Genomic DNA, 15,853 nt, shown 5'->3' with positions numbered 1-15,853 from the left:
TAAAATAAAATTTACATATGGTTTTCTCCTTATTCCTAATTATAGTGCTACTGAGTAAGAAAAAATGTCCACATTGCACTGGGTGTTTGAACTGCACGCACCCATCGCCCAGATCGCTGTATTCGGCCGGCCTGTCTTACCAGCAGTTTGCCTACCAAAGCAGAAACACAGGTCCTGCTCTCCAAGAACTCACCAGATTTTATTTTCTTTAAATATGGAAATTGTAAATATGTACATGGGAAATTGTACTGGCGCATACACATGCCTTTCTGTAAACTCAACTGTGCTCTACCACACTTCACTTTGTAAGGTTTCATATCAAAGGTTGGAACTTGATTAACTAGGTTAACAGTGAGTTCTGTCACAAGACTCTATTGTGAAAAGGCCCTCTGCAATAGATAATCTGACTTGGTGAAAGCAGCAGCCAGGTGGTTGTTTTGTGTCATTAAGCAATTCTTTCAGGCAGAGAATAATTACTCAACTTAATTTGAAAGGCACCCAGATACATACATAGATACATAGTTAAGGCGAGCTTGCATAAAACAGTGCTCCAAAGTCAACCATTGTTCCTGGAAGTAGCCATTAAGACCAGCTTGAATGGAATATTACAAACTCTTGAAATATCACTTATTTTGAAATACTAGATTTTTTTTAATTCAAGGAATCATTTGATCACTATTTTCAAACAGTGACTGTGTCACCAGGGCTTACACATGTCACAAACAGTTCCATACTGAAATGGGGTCCTGGGTGTCACCCAAACACAAAGGCTAATTGCTGAAAATTTATGTTTTGCTCAAATTTGGCTGTACATCAAGACACATTAATTTCACAGTTTTTGCTCCATGTTACATATTTGCAAACAAAGAGATACGGTTTTCCCCCTTTCTTCTAAATAAAAAAAATCCAGCAGGTTTTAAAGAAGTCTTTGAATTCTGGGAGATGTAAGCTACTAAAAATGCAAAGAAAAGTCCAATTTGCAGATGTTGATAGAACTTCGCATTTTTATACGCAGTCTTGTGCACTAATGCAGATCAAATGCTGGGAAAATGGTTTTCCCTTACAAAGCTGGAAATTACCATTTAAATTAAAAGGAACCAGGAAAAGAATTCCAAAAGCTAGGAAATTGAATATTAAAAACATGCAAGTTGATGCACAGTCATATATACTCATTCTGGTGTGGGGCGGAAGGACAGGTGACTGTGAGGGTCTACATTCTGCTTAATGAGTCACATCTTTTCCCAAAATCTGCACACTTAAATATTTGGCCCTATTATCTCTAGATAAAATAGGGAAAATAGTAAAAATTCAATTCACTCCATTATTAGTCGTTAAACATTTGTTGAGTGCCTACTGTCTGCCTGAGAGGCACCGGGACACAAAGATAATCACGAGTGTGCCATCTGAGCAGGCGGCTCAAACACCACAAGCTAAGCACCCGATGGGGGTCCAAGAGGATACCAGAAAAGGTGCCACTTCTGACTTTGTCCTGTCAGCCAGTCAACAAAGAGAATGAGGCTGGTCAACGAGGGTTTCTGGATTCTTGTAAATTTAAACACATTTTGTGGGACATATTAGTAAATGCCAAAAATTTTTCAGTTTTTTAATTAAACTTCATTTAAAATTGAAAAGGTAGATTTTGATTTCTCACTTCCAAAATGGCAATTAACTTAATTATAGGAATTAGTCCCCTATTGCTTAAAATACAAATGTTTGTCCTTTAATTTGCCATTTGGTTCTAAAAAATTGAAAATAGAAAATATTAAAGCTTAGAAAAAGATGACATGACTCTTCTTACTAAACACTCTGAAGATGCCTGAAGAGCCACACTGCCCTCCCTGCCTCGTTTAACCACTGCTGGACCTCAGGCCAGACTGCACAGCCTGTCACAGACGCGGGGCAGCCAGGCCCATGGGGTGGCCCAGGTCTGAGATGAACCTTACCTCCACCACCTCACAAATCTGGAGTTGAGCTACTGAACATCTTGGAAGCAGACCTTTCTCTTGGATTTACCACAAAGGTCAACTGCAGAGGACATGGGGTTGTTTGTAAAACATTTTGCACAGCCCCTTACTGGCACACAGGCTCAGACAACTGTTCTGGGAAAGCAGACGAGGAACTGTACAGATCTGTATGGTCCACTTGCTGTTCCTGCCTCTGTAAACCTCACACTGTGCCAATCATCACCACAAAAGCAAATATGGAGCAGTCAAATGTTCCAAGTTCTTTTCAAAAGGGATGTGTCAGCATACAGATTGGAAGTCATGTTCATAATCTGAGATAAATCTCAAAAATGTGACTTAGTTTTGGTTGGGAAGAGACTTCATTTCCACCTCTCAACCTCTCCTAGTTGGTTTCAGAATAAGAATATCCTATAATTCCAAAAGAAGGTTTTCATGGGCCTTTCAATTCTGGGGAGATGTTATCACAGAGGACGTGGTAAATTCTGTAAACCAAAAGTGCATAACGGAGCTACTGACCCTGATCAAACAATAAGAGTTCAGAAATGACAACTCTATAATCACACGATCTTTGTCCAACACCCATGCCAACACCCTGTCTCTCAGAGGCAGATTATAGAGAGGGCTTCCTTTTCACACCTGGAATTGCATTTTCCCCTGAAGACCTGATAGTTGCCTTGTTTAAGATTAGGATCCTCTTATTACAAAAATGGGCAATGAGCGTATCAACAGATTCTGGAGTGAATGCGAAAGAAACATGTAGGTATGTACACCACTCTTTACAGTAGACATGTGCAGGCAAAAATCAGAGTAGAAAACCCTATTTCTACTTTACCCACAAGGAAACATTTGGGACATTTCTACAGTACATATGCACCTCTCCTGTCCCACACTAAAGGCAAAAAGTACCATAAGGAAGTACTGAAAAGTCCAACAAGAGGGAATTCGGTAATAAATAATAAAATTGACGGGTATGAGGGGGCTAAATGGTAATGGGAAAAATACAATTAAAAAATAAATAATAAAACTGGTAAAAACAATATGAGCTGATCACAGGGACAAATATTAAAACACATCTACAAAGTCTCCTCAACAAGCACCAAGGGAGCTCGTCTTTCAGCTTCTCCGCAGATAAGGAAAGGGAAGCTAAGAGAAGGTAAATGAGTTGCTCAAGGTCATAAAGCCAGCGAGGGCAGATTTGAGGCCAGGAAACCTTAAAAAAAAACAGTCCTTGATTTCCAAACCACCTCCTGGAACTGTGGCCATGACGGATACTATGCAGCCACTAAAACTTATTTGTTAGAGTCCGGATATCATAGGAAAATTCTGACAATATTACAGTGACTTGGGAAAAAAAGAAACAGACACCTCTTTCCTAAAGAGGAAAGACACCTCTCCCAACATTCAAAGTTGCACAGAAGCAAACTAATGTGTGCTGGGTCCTGGGCCGTACCATCTCCGCCAGCCACACACAGACAGCAGTGGTCACACACATATTAGGTGGGCAGCAAGAATGGTTCGAATCGGTTCAACAAGTGATTAACACACTCATTTTATGTCTGGAAAACCTAGTTCTTTCTTTTTCAATTACTTTGTCTAATGTCACTGGACTGAAAATTTTCAAAAAATAAAATTAGTTTCAAATTGTTCTATTACACAGGTTGAACCTCAAGTTATTCCTACTCTAGTGACCACAAGGATAACTTATTAATCATGTTTAAAAATAGATCTATCAATGGTTATCAACCATCACTGGCATATGCACCAATTACCATAGGATATGTTCCAAACATGAAGAAAAGCAGACCTAAATTCTAGTATATCATAACTCCAGTCACCCATGATTATCTTCATCCATATAACAAACAAAATCAAATAAAAATAATAATCTCTATTAAATATTATTTTCAGTTAAGGCAATCTTGAAAATGCTAGGCTGATTATTCAATGATCTCATTATAGTTCCATTCACAGCGATATCAAATAATTTTCTATTTTAAAAATATTCTATGGTCAATTTTTAATCAGCCAAGGCTTTCTTGTACGGTTTGGCCAGAATCTGAGTTTTCTCATCTGTCCTTCTGAGGAGGAATGAGGTGGAATGCAAACTGACCTTAACATTGTTCAAAGCTGAACTCTAAACAGCTAACTTAGGGAACACCATTCAATATATTCCAGCAGCAAAGATAAAAAACAGTTTGGCATTTTCTGCTAATGTAAATTACTTCTAAACTATAACAGCTAGGGTAGTAAAGACCTGATTTACATAGATACATACACTCTATGGAAAATGGATACATAAACAAATACAGCATCTGGTTTTCAAGTCATTCACGACAGTTACAAACTTGTGGCCAATAACTTAATAACAACATTATGCTGAAGATATTAACTATTTATTCAGTTAAGAATCGCTGAAGTTACTGTACTGCTGTCACTCCTACGATGAACCTTGGATAGTCTGATAGGTTTTTGCTTGTTTTGCTTTGCTTTTTTTGTATTATCTATGTAGATAACTACCCATAGCAAACAAGTAACAAAATGAGGCTGAGACAGGTTATACGAGAGAGTGCAAGGGACATGGCAAGGATCGATCCCCTCAGTTTTTTCTTAATCCTCAATTTACAAGAATACCTAGCAACCATTTGCTAACTCTCATCGTACTCTCAATTCACTCAGACTTTTTCTTTGCAGATGTAATTTATTACAGCTCTGCATGATGTCTGAAGCTAGACATGTGGTGTAAGATTGACCTTTTGAGGATAAACTGGAAAATCAGAACTGAAGAAGTGTAAACTAAAGAAACTGGGAGGTTAAGCAATTCACCGGAGACAAAACCATTCGGGACAAGCCGTGCAGCAGCCGCAGGCTGGAGGGTTTACCTAGTTCGCTGTCCAGCTCCTCGGTGTGGACCCCTTCTTCTCCAAAGGAATAGCAGGAATGAGACAGAAAAGAGAGAAAGAAAAATTCAGACACCAGCACCAAGAAAGAAACTCCCCTCAGAAAAATAGCAGCAAGCACATCACTTGATTTTGTCCTTACCTGCATTGTGGCTTATTTCATTGGCTTGGCTAACAACCTCGAGACCTCAGTGTAAATCATAAAATGGTAGGAGCTGGGTGGTATTGGCAACATAATTACGTGGCTCATTTCCTTTCATACCAAAACAGGGTTTGATTGGTGGTAAAAGATGGTAAGTACCTTTGCAGTTTCAATGTTCTTAAGCATTGTTCTTAAGCAGAAAGCCACTTATTACAGGCCTTATTTCAAGCCAACAAAGCTGTTAGACCTTTCAATATCAGTCCTTTCAATCCTTCAATAATCCTCTAATCATCGAGGTAATTATACTCACAATTAAAGCATTATCTTTAAATGATACTGCTGCCTGAACAATGAGTGGTGAGGTCAAATTGAGAATGCAGATTGTAAAATGAGCTACACTTCAAGATCTTTTAAACAGGATTAGAAAGATGAATTATGTCATGATGATGTACATTAGGGAAGCAAAGCTGGAAAGCTACCCTGAAGGAGGCAGTTTACTTTATATATTTCTAAGTCAAACAGCTCAGAAGTATTATAATGAAAATGTTCTTAGTGATTTCAGTGAGTAAAACAAGTCAAGACCCTTTCCATGCAGACCCCTCTTGCTGTCAGTAAAACATTTCATTGCCTGTGGGAACACAGGACAGCACACACAAATCACTTCATACATCAAATCTCTGCAGCTGCGGAGGGGCGGCCGTCCCCTCCATGGCAAGCTCCACAAGCCAGGGAGCAAGCCTGTTTTCAGTAAAGCAACGGGCTCATGCCCAGTGTAGTTTTGCTACATGAAGGGGGCAAAACAATTTCGCAAATTTATGAAACAAATGAATCTATTATTGACAATAGCCAACATGGCCCTAAACACCTTATACACTTTTTAAAGACTATACAATTGTAAACCGTAAGTTCTGACACTGGCATTATATCTCAAAGGGGGAATATGATTTAAATAAAATATTTCATGAAAATGCTCATTTAGGTACTATTTAATAATGTCTTTGCAGGAATTCATTTCGTTGACAATTATTTAGTGAGACCAACTATGTGCCAGTCACTGTGCTAGGTGACCGAGATATCAAAATGAGCACAATCACATCTCTATCCTTCTGGAGGAGAAGACAAGTCCAGAGCTCATGCAAATAAAAATTAAGTTAAAACTGTGATAAGTTCTCTAGAATAAGACATATAAAGAGCAACCTAGTCATATCTGGGGGCAAGGTCATAGGAAGAGTCCCCGAGATATAATTTGAAGGATAGGCAAAATTTAACAAGAAGTCGTGGAGTGAAAAATGACTAGAATTTAAGTCCTCTGAAAGCAAGGCTTTTTGTTTATTGTGTTCATTCATACATCTGAAGTTCCTAGAACACATGACGTGTAGAAGACACTCAATATATAGGTGTGGGACTTAAGAGTTTTTGAGGAGAGAGACTTGCACATCTAACTGGCATGTAGCATGTTGTCCACAGAGAATAGAAAGAAATACAGAAACAAAACTATGACCTGCAATGTTATTCTTCTTTGTGTCAGGATATAAACAATAACACGAGGCAGCTTTGTGTTAATCGGCAACAGAAAATGCAGGTATGGGAGCCTATACTTGTCATGGTGGTGTAATCTGGTTATATGTTTCTACTGTTTTGTACACAGGCACACAGACATACATATAATTTCTACTAGAAACAGAATATAGAGATTATAATGTTGAAGGGATAATTACTAAACTAAGTACATTTGGTATGAATACATACTTGTTTCAAAGGAAATAACATTATAACAACAGTAAGAAACCTAAGAATTCAAATTTACTAGATTTGGTAGCAAAATCATGGAGTAATTCTACTCAATACTTTCACTGCATTAACATTTTTTCTCAGTAAAAACTATTGGAGTTTTCTACAACTTATAAAATTATACTAGCAGGTATTTTCATACATTCCATACAACTATAATGGACATTGACATGGAAGACCCTACAGTAATAAGAATGCCTACACATGCCTTAGATATCACCAGGCTTCAAGTAAGTTTAAATTTTGTTCCATGAAGTTTTACAGTTAAATGTATTTTATATTCTGATCTTTGAATATTGGTCACCTATACATATCAAACAGAATATTTGGATATTCAGGATAGCCCACTATCCCTTAAACATTCAAAATAATGCAGTTGGCCACACCTATTCCACTCCTTCAGGGAAAAACCAAGCAACCCAAATAAAATGTGCATCTCAGTCATGCCCTGTCAGTCAAAGGATTTGTATTTCTACTCGAAGTCCATGAGTTAAATATGAACTTGCAATTCCACGTTCACTTCCTGTGACCTGCAGTCCATGTATAACGGGAGGATCTTGGAGTACAACGTTCTGACACTACTATACTTTCTTGGCTTACATTTTCAAACCAACCGCAAGGATACATATAACAACCTGCCTCATAGGGTGAATTACTAAAGTCTCACTATCTTACTGTGTAATATATATTCAATAATTATACGAATTCAAATGTAAGAAATGAAAAACGAGTAGCAAAGCAAACCATTTCCCTTTTGATTTGTCCATGTCGAAAAGTAATTTTGGTAGAATTTGGGCAAGACTTCAGTGTACTGAAAAGGAACACAGTGTTCCATCTTACTTTTTTTTTTCATTTTGGAGAAGTCATTAGAAATCCCAAAGCCTTGAAATAAACTTTTTAAAATGGTTACTTTTATAGCCAGTTGGTTCTTTTTTGATGTTAACAAGGACAGAGAGGTAGAGTGATACCTCAGCCTCTTTCTTGGAAAAATACACTGTTCATGTACCTAGGATACACTCAAAGTTACAGGGGTTCCCAAACAAGTAGTATCGGCTTTCCCTACCAGGGGTGTCCAATCTGCGGACTGCGGGCTGCACGGGGCTCAGGATGGCTACGAATGCAGCCCAATACAACCTTGTAAATTTACTGGAAACATTATGAGATTATTTTGTGATTATGTGTCACAATGTATTTAATGTGTGGCCCAAGACAACTCCTTCCAGTGTGGCCCAGAGAATCCAAAAGGCTGTACACACCTGCTACACCAAGACTGGGAAAATAAGAGTTATAAAACATGGACAGTTTAAGAAAAGCTGATATTTCTGCCCCCTGCCCCCAAAGACTTTCATAATAGAGGATTAGTGTTCAATAAGTCAGTCTTTATTCTTAGACTTTATAGAGTTTTCTCCAAGTTCCTGAAGGTAGAGGTTGTATCTTCATTTAAATAATTTCTGACTGTGTAAAGTTCTGTTTCCAATGGAAATATGACTACATATCTGCCCTTTTGTATAAATAAGTCATTCTCTTAAACAATTCCACCAATTTCCCTTCTGCCTTTAGAAACCTCAGTGCATTACTAGAAATTGGATTACCTTTTTAAAAAAAGATTTTATTTATTTAGTTTTAGAGAGAGGGGAAGGGAGGGAGAAAGAGGGAGAGAAACATCAATTGTGTGGTTGCCTCTCGCGCGCCCCCTGGCCTGCAACCCTCTGCATGTGCCGTGACTGGGAATGAAACTGGTGACCCTTTGGTTCACCAGCCTGCACTCAGTACACTGAGCCACTCCAGCCAGGGCTGGATTACCTTTTAAAAACTCATTGTTAAAACTGGTTTGACCTTGCCACAACTCCAGAATACGCGTGTGTGAACAAACAGCCAATGCATTTAAACTGAGACCTTCTGAGCCCCTTACCATCATCTTCACACTCTTCCAGGGGCTTCTGCTGCTTGCTCAGGCACCGAGGGTCTAACCATGATGTTGTTTTTGTGTTATGACTGAAATCCAGAAACAGAAACAAGAATATGTTTGAAAAGGAAAAGCAAAGAGCTCAATGACAAAAGACTTTTACACCCTTGAATATTTGTTCTTCAACCAATCAAAGATGCTTTCACAACAAACCCAGACCAGAGGAGTGCCCGAATTTGGAATTATAACACAGCTTAAGGAAGATCTCTGGCAGGCTTTTTACTTATGTAAGATCATCATTCCATTATTGCGAGCTAAAATTGTAATATAATACCAGTTTTGTTTTTTAAAAAAAGAGTTCCAACGACACACCTTGTCTATACCGTCCACCATCATCTAGACTTATTTTAGTCTTCACCTCTGCTGAAGAGCGAACTCCAATTTATTTCAAGTTTGCTATGACTTAAATCTCCAATGCTGGAGTTCACAAGGAAGGCTGCTATTCCATTCATTCTACTACACAAGAATTCTCATGACATTGGGGAAACCCCCACAATTCGTACATGTAGTTCAAAGCAGCTAACATGTATCATGAATTGCAGTGTCTCAAATTATGATGTAGATCTAGTGAAGGCGGCCTAAAATCACTTAACATAAGTAAAACCTGGGCCAAGAAAAATCTTCAGGAAGGTCAACATTATACCCAACTGCCTTCTGGAAGGTATAACTCTAGATGAAATGTTTGAACAGACACTGATTTGGGCCTTGAAAGTCTGAAGTATACGGGAACATTTCAAAGAATGCTGGCTTTAATCGTATTAGATGTGTCACGAGAATGACTGGCAGAACTGGCCAAACAGATCAACACGGGGGCAGCTCTGCTTGAGTGTCCCATACACTCAGCGCACACGAACGAGGAGGGCAGAGGGCTGCAAGTCCAGGAGCTCATGCTGCAAACCAGAAATGAAAATAAAAAACTAAAAATAAATTTTTTGAAGTTTAGGCAGTAACCTAAAAATTTTTGAACTCTAAAGTTTAAGTTGTAATTATGTTTTTAAAATTGCCACAATTTTAATCTTAGATTAAAATCTTACTGAATGTTGGAAAATAATTATTTCAGTGAAAAAGAGAATGTGCAAATGTATGTAACACGTCATCTCAACTGGGTTAAAAGAAAGGTATATAGTAACAAGTATTACCACCAATACTACTTATTTGTCTGGCTACAACTGCCAGAATCTGTTCTTTCACATGTTACAATTTATTTAATTCTTTCGATAACCCTATGAGAAGAGTATTATTAATATTGAAATGATTACTCCCCATTTTACAGATAAGAAAACTCAGGCCACAGAAGTGAAGGAATTTGCCCAAGGGCACTGCTGATACAAGGCAGACCTGGGGATCAAACCCAGGGAATCTAGCACTAGAACCCATGGTTTGCACTATCCCTGCACAGTAAGACAGTAAACATGGTCATTGCTAGGAGGGAAGAGTATGTATGGTTAAAAAAAGAAAAAAAAATTTTTAATTTACTTTTTAAAATAATTTTGAGATAACTGCAGATTCACATGCATTTATAGAAAAAAAACCCCCAACAGATATTCCCACATTGCCTTTTCCCCAGTTACACCACTGGTCACATCTTGCAAAACTATAGTACAATACAATGCCACATCCAGGAAACTGATGTTTAGGCAGTCAAGATGCAAAATATTTTCCATCATCTCAAGGATCCCTCCTGCTGCTCTTATACCCATACCTGGTGCCTTTCTAATTCCTCCTTCTAAAACCCATTTTTAAAATAGTGGCAACCACTAATCTGTTTGCCAATCTGTAATTTTATCATTTGGAAAATGTTATATAAATGGAACAATACATCATACAATCATTTGGGGTTGGCAGTTTGCATTCAGCATAATTCTCACTGAGGTTGTTGCGTACAGGGGTTGGCAAAAGTACGTTTACGGTTTTAAGTACGTGACACACAGAATTCATCCTTGTATTATTATTTATTAGTTATTGTATTATTAATTTGTATTACAAATATAAACCCACTTTTGCCCACCTCTCTACATCAGTAATTCTTTTATTGTTGAGTAGTATTTAATGGCATGAATAGACCACAGTAACCACTGAAGGACATCTCGGTGTTTCCAGTTTTTGGTATTGGGTTGGCAAAAAAGTTCATTTGTTTTTTTCCATAAGATGGCTCTAGTAGTGGCTAGTTGTCTTTAACTTAATTGAAAGCAATTTGTTAGATTGTATTGTGACAGCTGTCATATCAGTGTGCATTTATAAAAAACATCAAAATTGGTGTATTTTTGTGTGGCCATTTTAATATTGAAGATGGAAGAAATATGCAACATTTTCAGCATATTATACTTTATTATTTCAAGAAAGGTAAAAACGCAACTAAAACACACAAAAAAGATTTGTGCAGTGCATGGAGAAGGGGCTGTGACTGATCGAACGTGTCAAAAGTGGTTTGCAGAGTTTCATGCTGGAGATTTCTCACTGGACAATGCTCCACGGTCGGGTAGATTAGTTGAAGTTGACGGTGATCAAATCAAGACATTAACTGAGAACAATCAATGTTGCACCATGCGGGCGATAGCTGATATACCCAAAATATCCAAATCAATAGTTATCGTTGAAAATAGAAACGTGTCCTTTATTTCACAGAAAAGACTAAGTAGACTTTTGGCCAACCTGATATTTTGAATAAATCTACTTAAATATTCATGCATGCGTTTTCATGTGAATGAAAGTAAATGTTCACTTCTCTGGCCAAATGTGCACCTGCTGGGCTATATTGCAGTTGCCTATTTAGTCTTTTAAAAAACCGCCTGGCTGTTTTCTAGAAAGCCACACAATTCTACTTACCCACTAGCAATATATGAGTGGTCTAGTTTCTCTGCATGTGTGCCATAATTTAGTGCTGTTACTTTTTTTTCATTTTAGCTATCCTAATAGGCACATAATGATATCTTTGTAGTTTTAATTTGCATTTCCCTAATGGCTAATGTGTTGAACACTTTCTCAGGTACTTATTTGCCATCTGTATATCCACTCAGTGAAAATTTATGTTCATGTCTTTAGCTCATTTTCTAATTGGATTTTTATTTTTTACACTGTTGAGTTTTGAGAGTTCTTTATATATTCTAAATTGACATCAGTCAATTTTTAAATGTGGGGTTTGCAAATACTTTCCCCAGTCTATAGTTTGTCTATTCATCCTCTTACCAGGGTCTTTTCTTAAGCAAAAGTTTTTCATTTTGATGAATCTGAATTTATCATTTATTCCTTTTATTTTTGTTTTTAATCACTATTGCTGACATCCCCTTTGTTCCCCCTATCATTTAATCCTTTTAGGAATAATGTGTATGATGTAAAACTAAGAATTCCTTGCCTATTCTCAGATCTCAATCTAGGAAAAATCTGTACATTTTGTTACAGTTTTTCCACCTAAGTTTTATTGCTTTACTTTTTATATTTAAATGTATGGTGATCTATTTAGAGGTGTTTGTTTGTTTGTTTGTTTGTTTTTGTATAGGTGTGAGGTGGAGGTTGAGGTTGATTTACTTGTCTCTGGCTCTCCAACTGCTCCAGCACCACCTTATTGACAAGGCTGTCTTGCCCACATTAAATTGCTCTCTGCTCTTCATTAAAAATCAGTGAGACCCGCATGTGGGTTGGTTTCTGGATCCCACCGACGTGTGTGTCTGTTCGTCAGCACCACACAGCCTTTGTCTCTATAGCTATATGAAAGCCGGCATCAGACAGACTGACAACTCTGATTTGTTCTTTTATTTTCAAAACTGTTTTACTTATTCTAGTTCCTCTGCCTTCCTATATAACTTTTAGAATAAACTTGTCTACACTAACAAAAATGCCACTGAGATTTTGGGAGGATGTGCAATAAACCTGTATAGTCATTTGGGGAGAAGTGACATCTTCACTATACCAGTTCTGAGTCTTTTGATCCATGAATAGGGTATGTCTCTCCATTTTATAGACTTTTCATTTCTTTCATCAGCACGTTGCAGTTTACAACTTACAAAATCTTGTATGTTTTGTTGGATTTAAACCGAAGTTTTTTAAAGTAAATATAAATATTTTATTTAGAATTTTGTTGTCCGTATATCCAGCGCTAGTATATAAACATACAACTGACGGTGTATGCTCACCTTTTATCTTGTAGTCTTGATGAACTCACTTATTCTAGAAATTTTGTACGTTTCTTGTTATTTTCTATAACCATAATCTGCAAGGAGGAATAATTCTATTTGTTCCTTTTCAATTGTAAGTCTTTCATTTCTTTTTATTGATTTATCATCCTGGCTACAATTCCAGCATGATGTTGAACAAGAGCCGTGAGAGCTAACTAATATCCTTGGCTTATTTCCAATCGTGAGAGAAAAATATTTTCTTCCACCATGAAGTATGTTAGCATTAGATTTTTTTGTAGAGGTTCTTTATCAAGAAAATTACCCTTTATTCTTATTATTCTGAGAATTTTTATTGTGAATGAGTGCTGAATTTTGTCAAATGCTCTTATTGCATCGATGATTATGATATGATTTTTTTCCTTAGTCTCTTAATATGGCAAATTATATTGATTAAATTTTCAAATATTGAACCAGTTTTGCATCCTTTAAATAATCCCCACCTGGTCAAGGTGTATAATGTTTATCTAAATTACTGAATACCATTTGTTTATATTTTGTTACAGATTTTTGCATCTATTAATACATGAAGATATTGCTCTGCAGTTTTCTTTTGTTCTGGGACCACCCTTGTTTTTGGTAACAAGGTAACACTCACTTCATAAACATTGGAAAGTATTCTTCCTCTTCTACGTTCAGGAAGAGAGTGTAGAAATTTAATCCTTTGAATGGTTCTCTAGTGAAACCATCTGGGCCTGGAGATTTCTTTTTCATGAGTTTTTAAATTAAAAAATCATTTTCTTAATAGTTATAAGGCTATTTATATTATCTATTCCCTATTGGATGAGGTGTGTTCACTCACGCTTCTCTAGGAAGAGGTCCATTTCATCTAAGCTGTCAAATTTAGGTGTGCAGAACTGCCAACGGCATTTGCTTACCTTTTTGATGTCTCCAAGGTCTGAGGTGATTTCTTGTTTAATTCCTAATATTGGTAACTTATGTCTTCTCTGGGTTTTTTTTCTTTTTCAGTTTTGTTAGAGGTACTTCAATTCCATTCATCTTTTTGAAGAATCAGCTGTTTGTTTCATTGATTTTTCTCCACTGTTTTCACTCTCAATTTCACTGATATCTGCTCTTTATTATTTCCTTCCATTTATTGATTTCATGTTTAATTTGCCATTCTTTTTCTAGATTCTTGAGTTGGGAGTTTGGATGGTTTATTAAAGACCTTTCCTCTTTTCTGATACATGTGTTTAGTGCTATAAATTTACCTTTCTCTCTCTCTCTTTTTTTATTGTTATTCAAGTACAGTTGTCTCCATTTTCCTCCCACCACTCCTCCCCACCCCATCACTTTTTTGGCTATATCACACCTATTTTGAGATGCTGTATTTTCATTTTAATTCAGGTCAATGTATTTTTTAAAAATTTCCCTTGAGATTTCCTACTTGACCCATAGATTATTTAGAAGTATGTTGTTTAGTTTCTAAGTGTTTAGAAATTTTCCTATTTTATCTGATATTAACATGTAACTCTTACTTTCTTCTGATAAATGTTGTAAGGTATATTTTTCCAAACTTTTACTTTCAACTTCCCAGTATTTTTTTTAATTTGAAATTAGTTTTGGTAGACAGTAGATAGTTTGGTCATATTTTTAAATATCTGCCATTCTCTTTTAAATGTTGTATTTAAATTCATTTAATGCAATTATTGATGTGTTAGGACTTAAGTCTTCCATTCTGTTTTGTATTTGGCCTGTTTTTTCCACCATGTGAGAACACAGCTGTCTGTGAACCAGGCAGTGAATTCTAATCAGACACAGAATCTGCCAGCATCTTGATCTTGAACTTCCCAACCTCTGGAACTGTGAGAAATGTCTGTTGTTTAAGCTACCCATTCTATGCTATTTTTGTTACAGCAGCCCAAATAGACTGTCTCTCAGTATATATATATTGTCTCTCAGTATATATGGTCACATATCTAGCCACTAATATATATGTGTTATATATATATATATATATAATACACACACACATATATATAATATATACTATATTATATATATTATATTATATATATAATACACACACATAAATATCCCTTTTCCCACCCTCATTGATAATAAAATTGTCTTAAATATTTTCTGTACATCCACTTAAAAGATATTAGACAATGTTATCATTTTTGCTTTACTCTCAAACCTAATTAGAAAATTTAAGAGGAAAAAAATGTATTTTATTTACCTATAGTTTTACTCTTTCATTGTTCCTTCTTCCTTTCTAATGTTCCAAGAATACTGCTATTATAATTTTATTTTTGTTTAGCAAATAACCTTCAGTCATTCATTTAGTACAAGACTTGGTGGCAAATGCTTAGTTTTCCTTCATCTAGGAATGTCTTCATTTCCTTTCATTTTCACTGGATACAGAACTGTGCATTTATCTTTCTTTTCCTTCGGTACATGAAAAATGCTGTACTTCTTCCTGCTGGCCTGTGGCTTCTGATGAGAAATACAGTGTCATTTGAATTGTTTCACCAATATAAGTAGTGTATTATTTCTGTCATTGCTTTCAAGATTTTTCTTTGTTTTCAGAAGTTTGACTGTGATGTGTCTTGGTATAGTTTTTTGGGGGGAGTGAGCCTGTCTGCATCCACTGAGCTTCTCTGTAGGTTTATTTCTTTGGTCAAATCTGGAGAATTTTGTTCTTTGAGTACTTTTTCAGCCCCACTCCCTTTCAATTCTCCTGGGACTCTGAGGATACAAATATTAGATCTTCTATTACTGTTCCAAAGTCCCCCAAAGTTCTTTTCATTATTTTACGCAGTTCATTTTCTCTCTGTTGTTCAGAGTGGGCAATTTCTATTTTCTACCTTGCAGTTTACTGACTGTTTCTGCTCTCCCCTCCATTCTGTCATTGACTCCACCTACTGAGCATTGTATTTTGGTTATTTAATTTTTCCATTGTAAAATTTCCATTTTTTATA

General features: G+C 36.5%; 1 protein-coding gene across 22 annotated transcripts in view; it reads right to left on the bottom strand.

The window, feature by feature from the left end:
- MAGI1 (membrane associated guanylate kinase, WW and PDZ domain containing 1) overlaps positions 1–15,853 on the bottom strand; it is a 617,360-nt gene that overhangs the window by 84,863 nt on the left and 516,644 nt on the right. For 11 of the 22 annotated variants that reach the window (XM_045192233.3, XM_045192235.3, XM_045192237.3 and 8 more), the window contains 2 exons: positions 8,707–8,789; positions 4,844–4,882 (listed from right to left, as the gene is read on the bottom strand). In XM_045192233.3, coding sequence (XP_045048168.2) covers positions 4,844–4,882; positions 8,707–8,789 — 122 coding nt within the window. The remainder of the gene's footprint in view (positions 1–4,843; positions 4,883–8,706; positions 8,790–15,853) is intronic. The other 11 variants (XM_045192234.3, XM_045192238.3, XM_024556614.4 and 8 more) reach the window with 2 other exon arrangements.

This window comes from Desmodus rotundus, chromosome 8, assembly GCF_022682495.2.
Source record: "Desmodus rotundus isolate HL8 chromosome 8, HLdesRot8A.1, whole genome shotgun sequence".
Taxonomy (NCBI): Eukaryota; Metazoa; Chordata; class Mammalia; order Chiroptera; family Phyllostomidae; genus Desmodus; species Desmodus rotundus.
The sequence above is the reverse complement of the archived record's forward strand: the minus strand, read 5'-3'. Positions and strand labels throughout refer to the sequence as shown.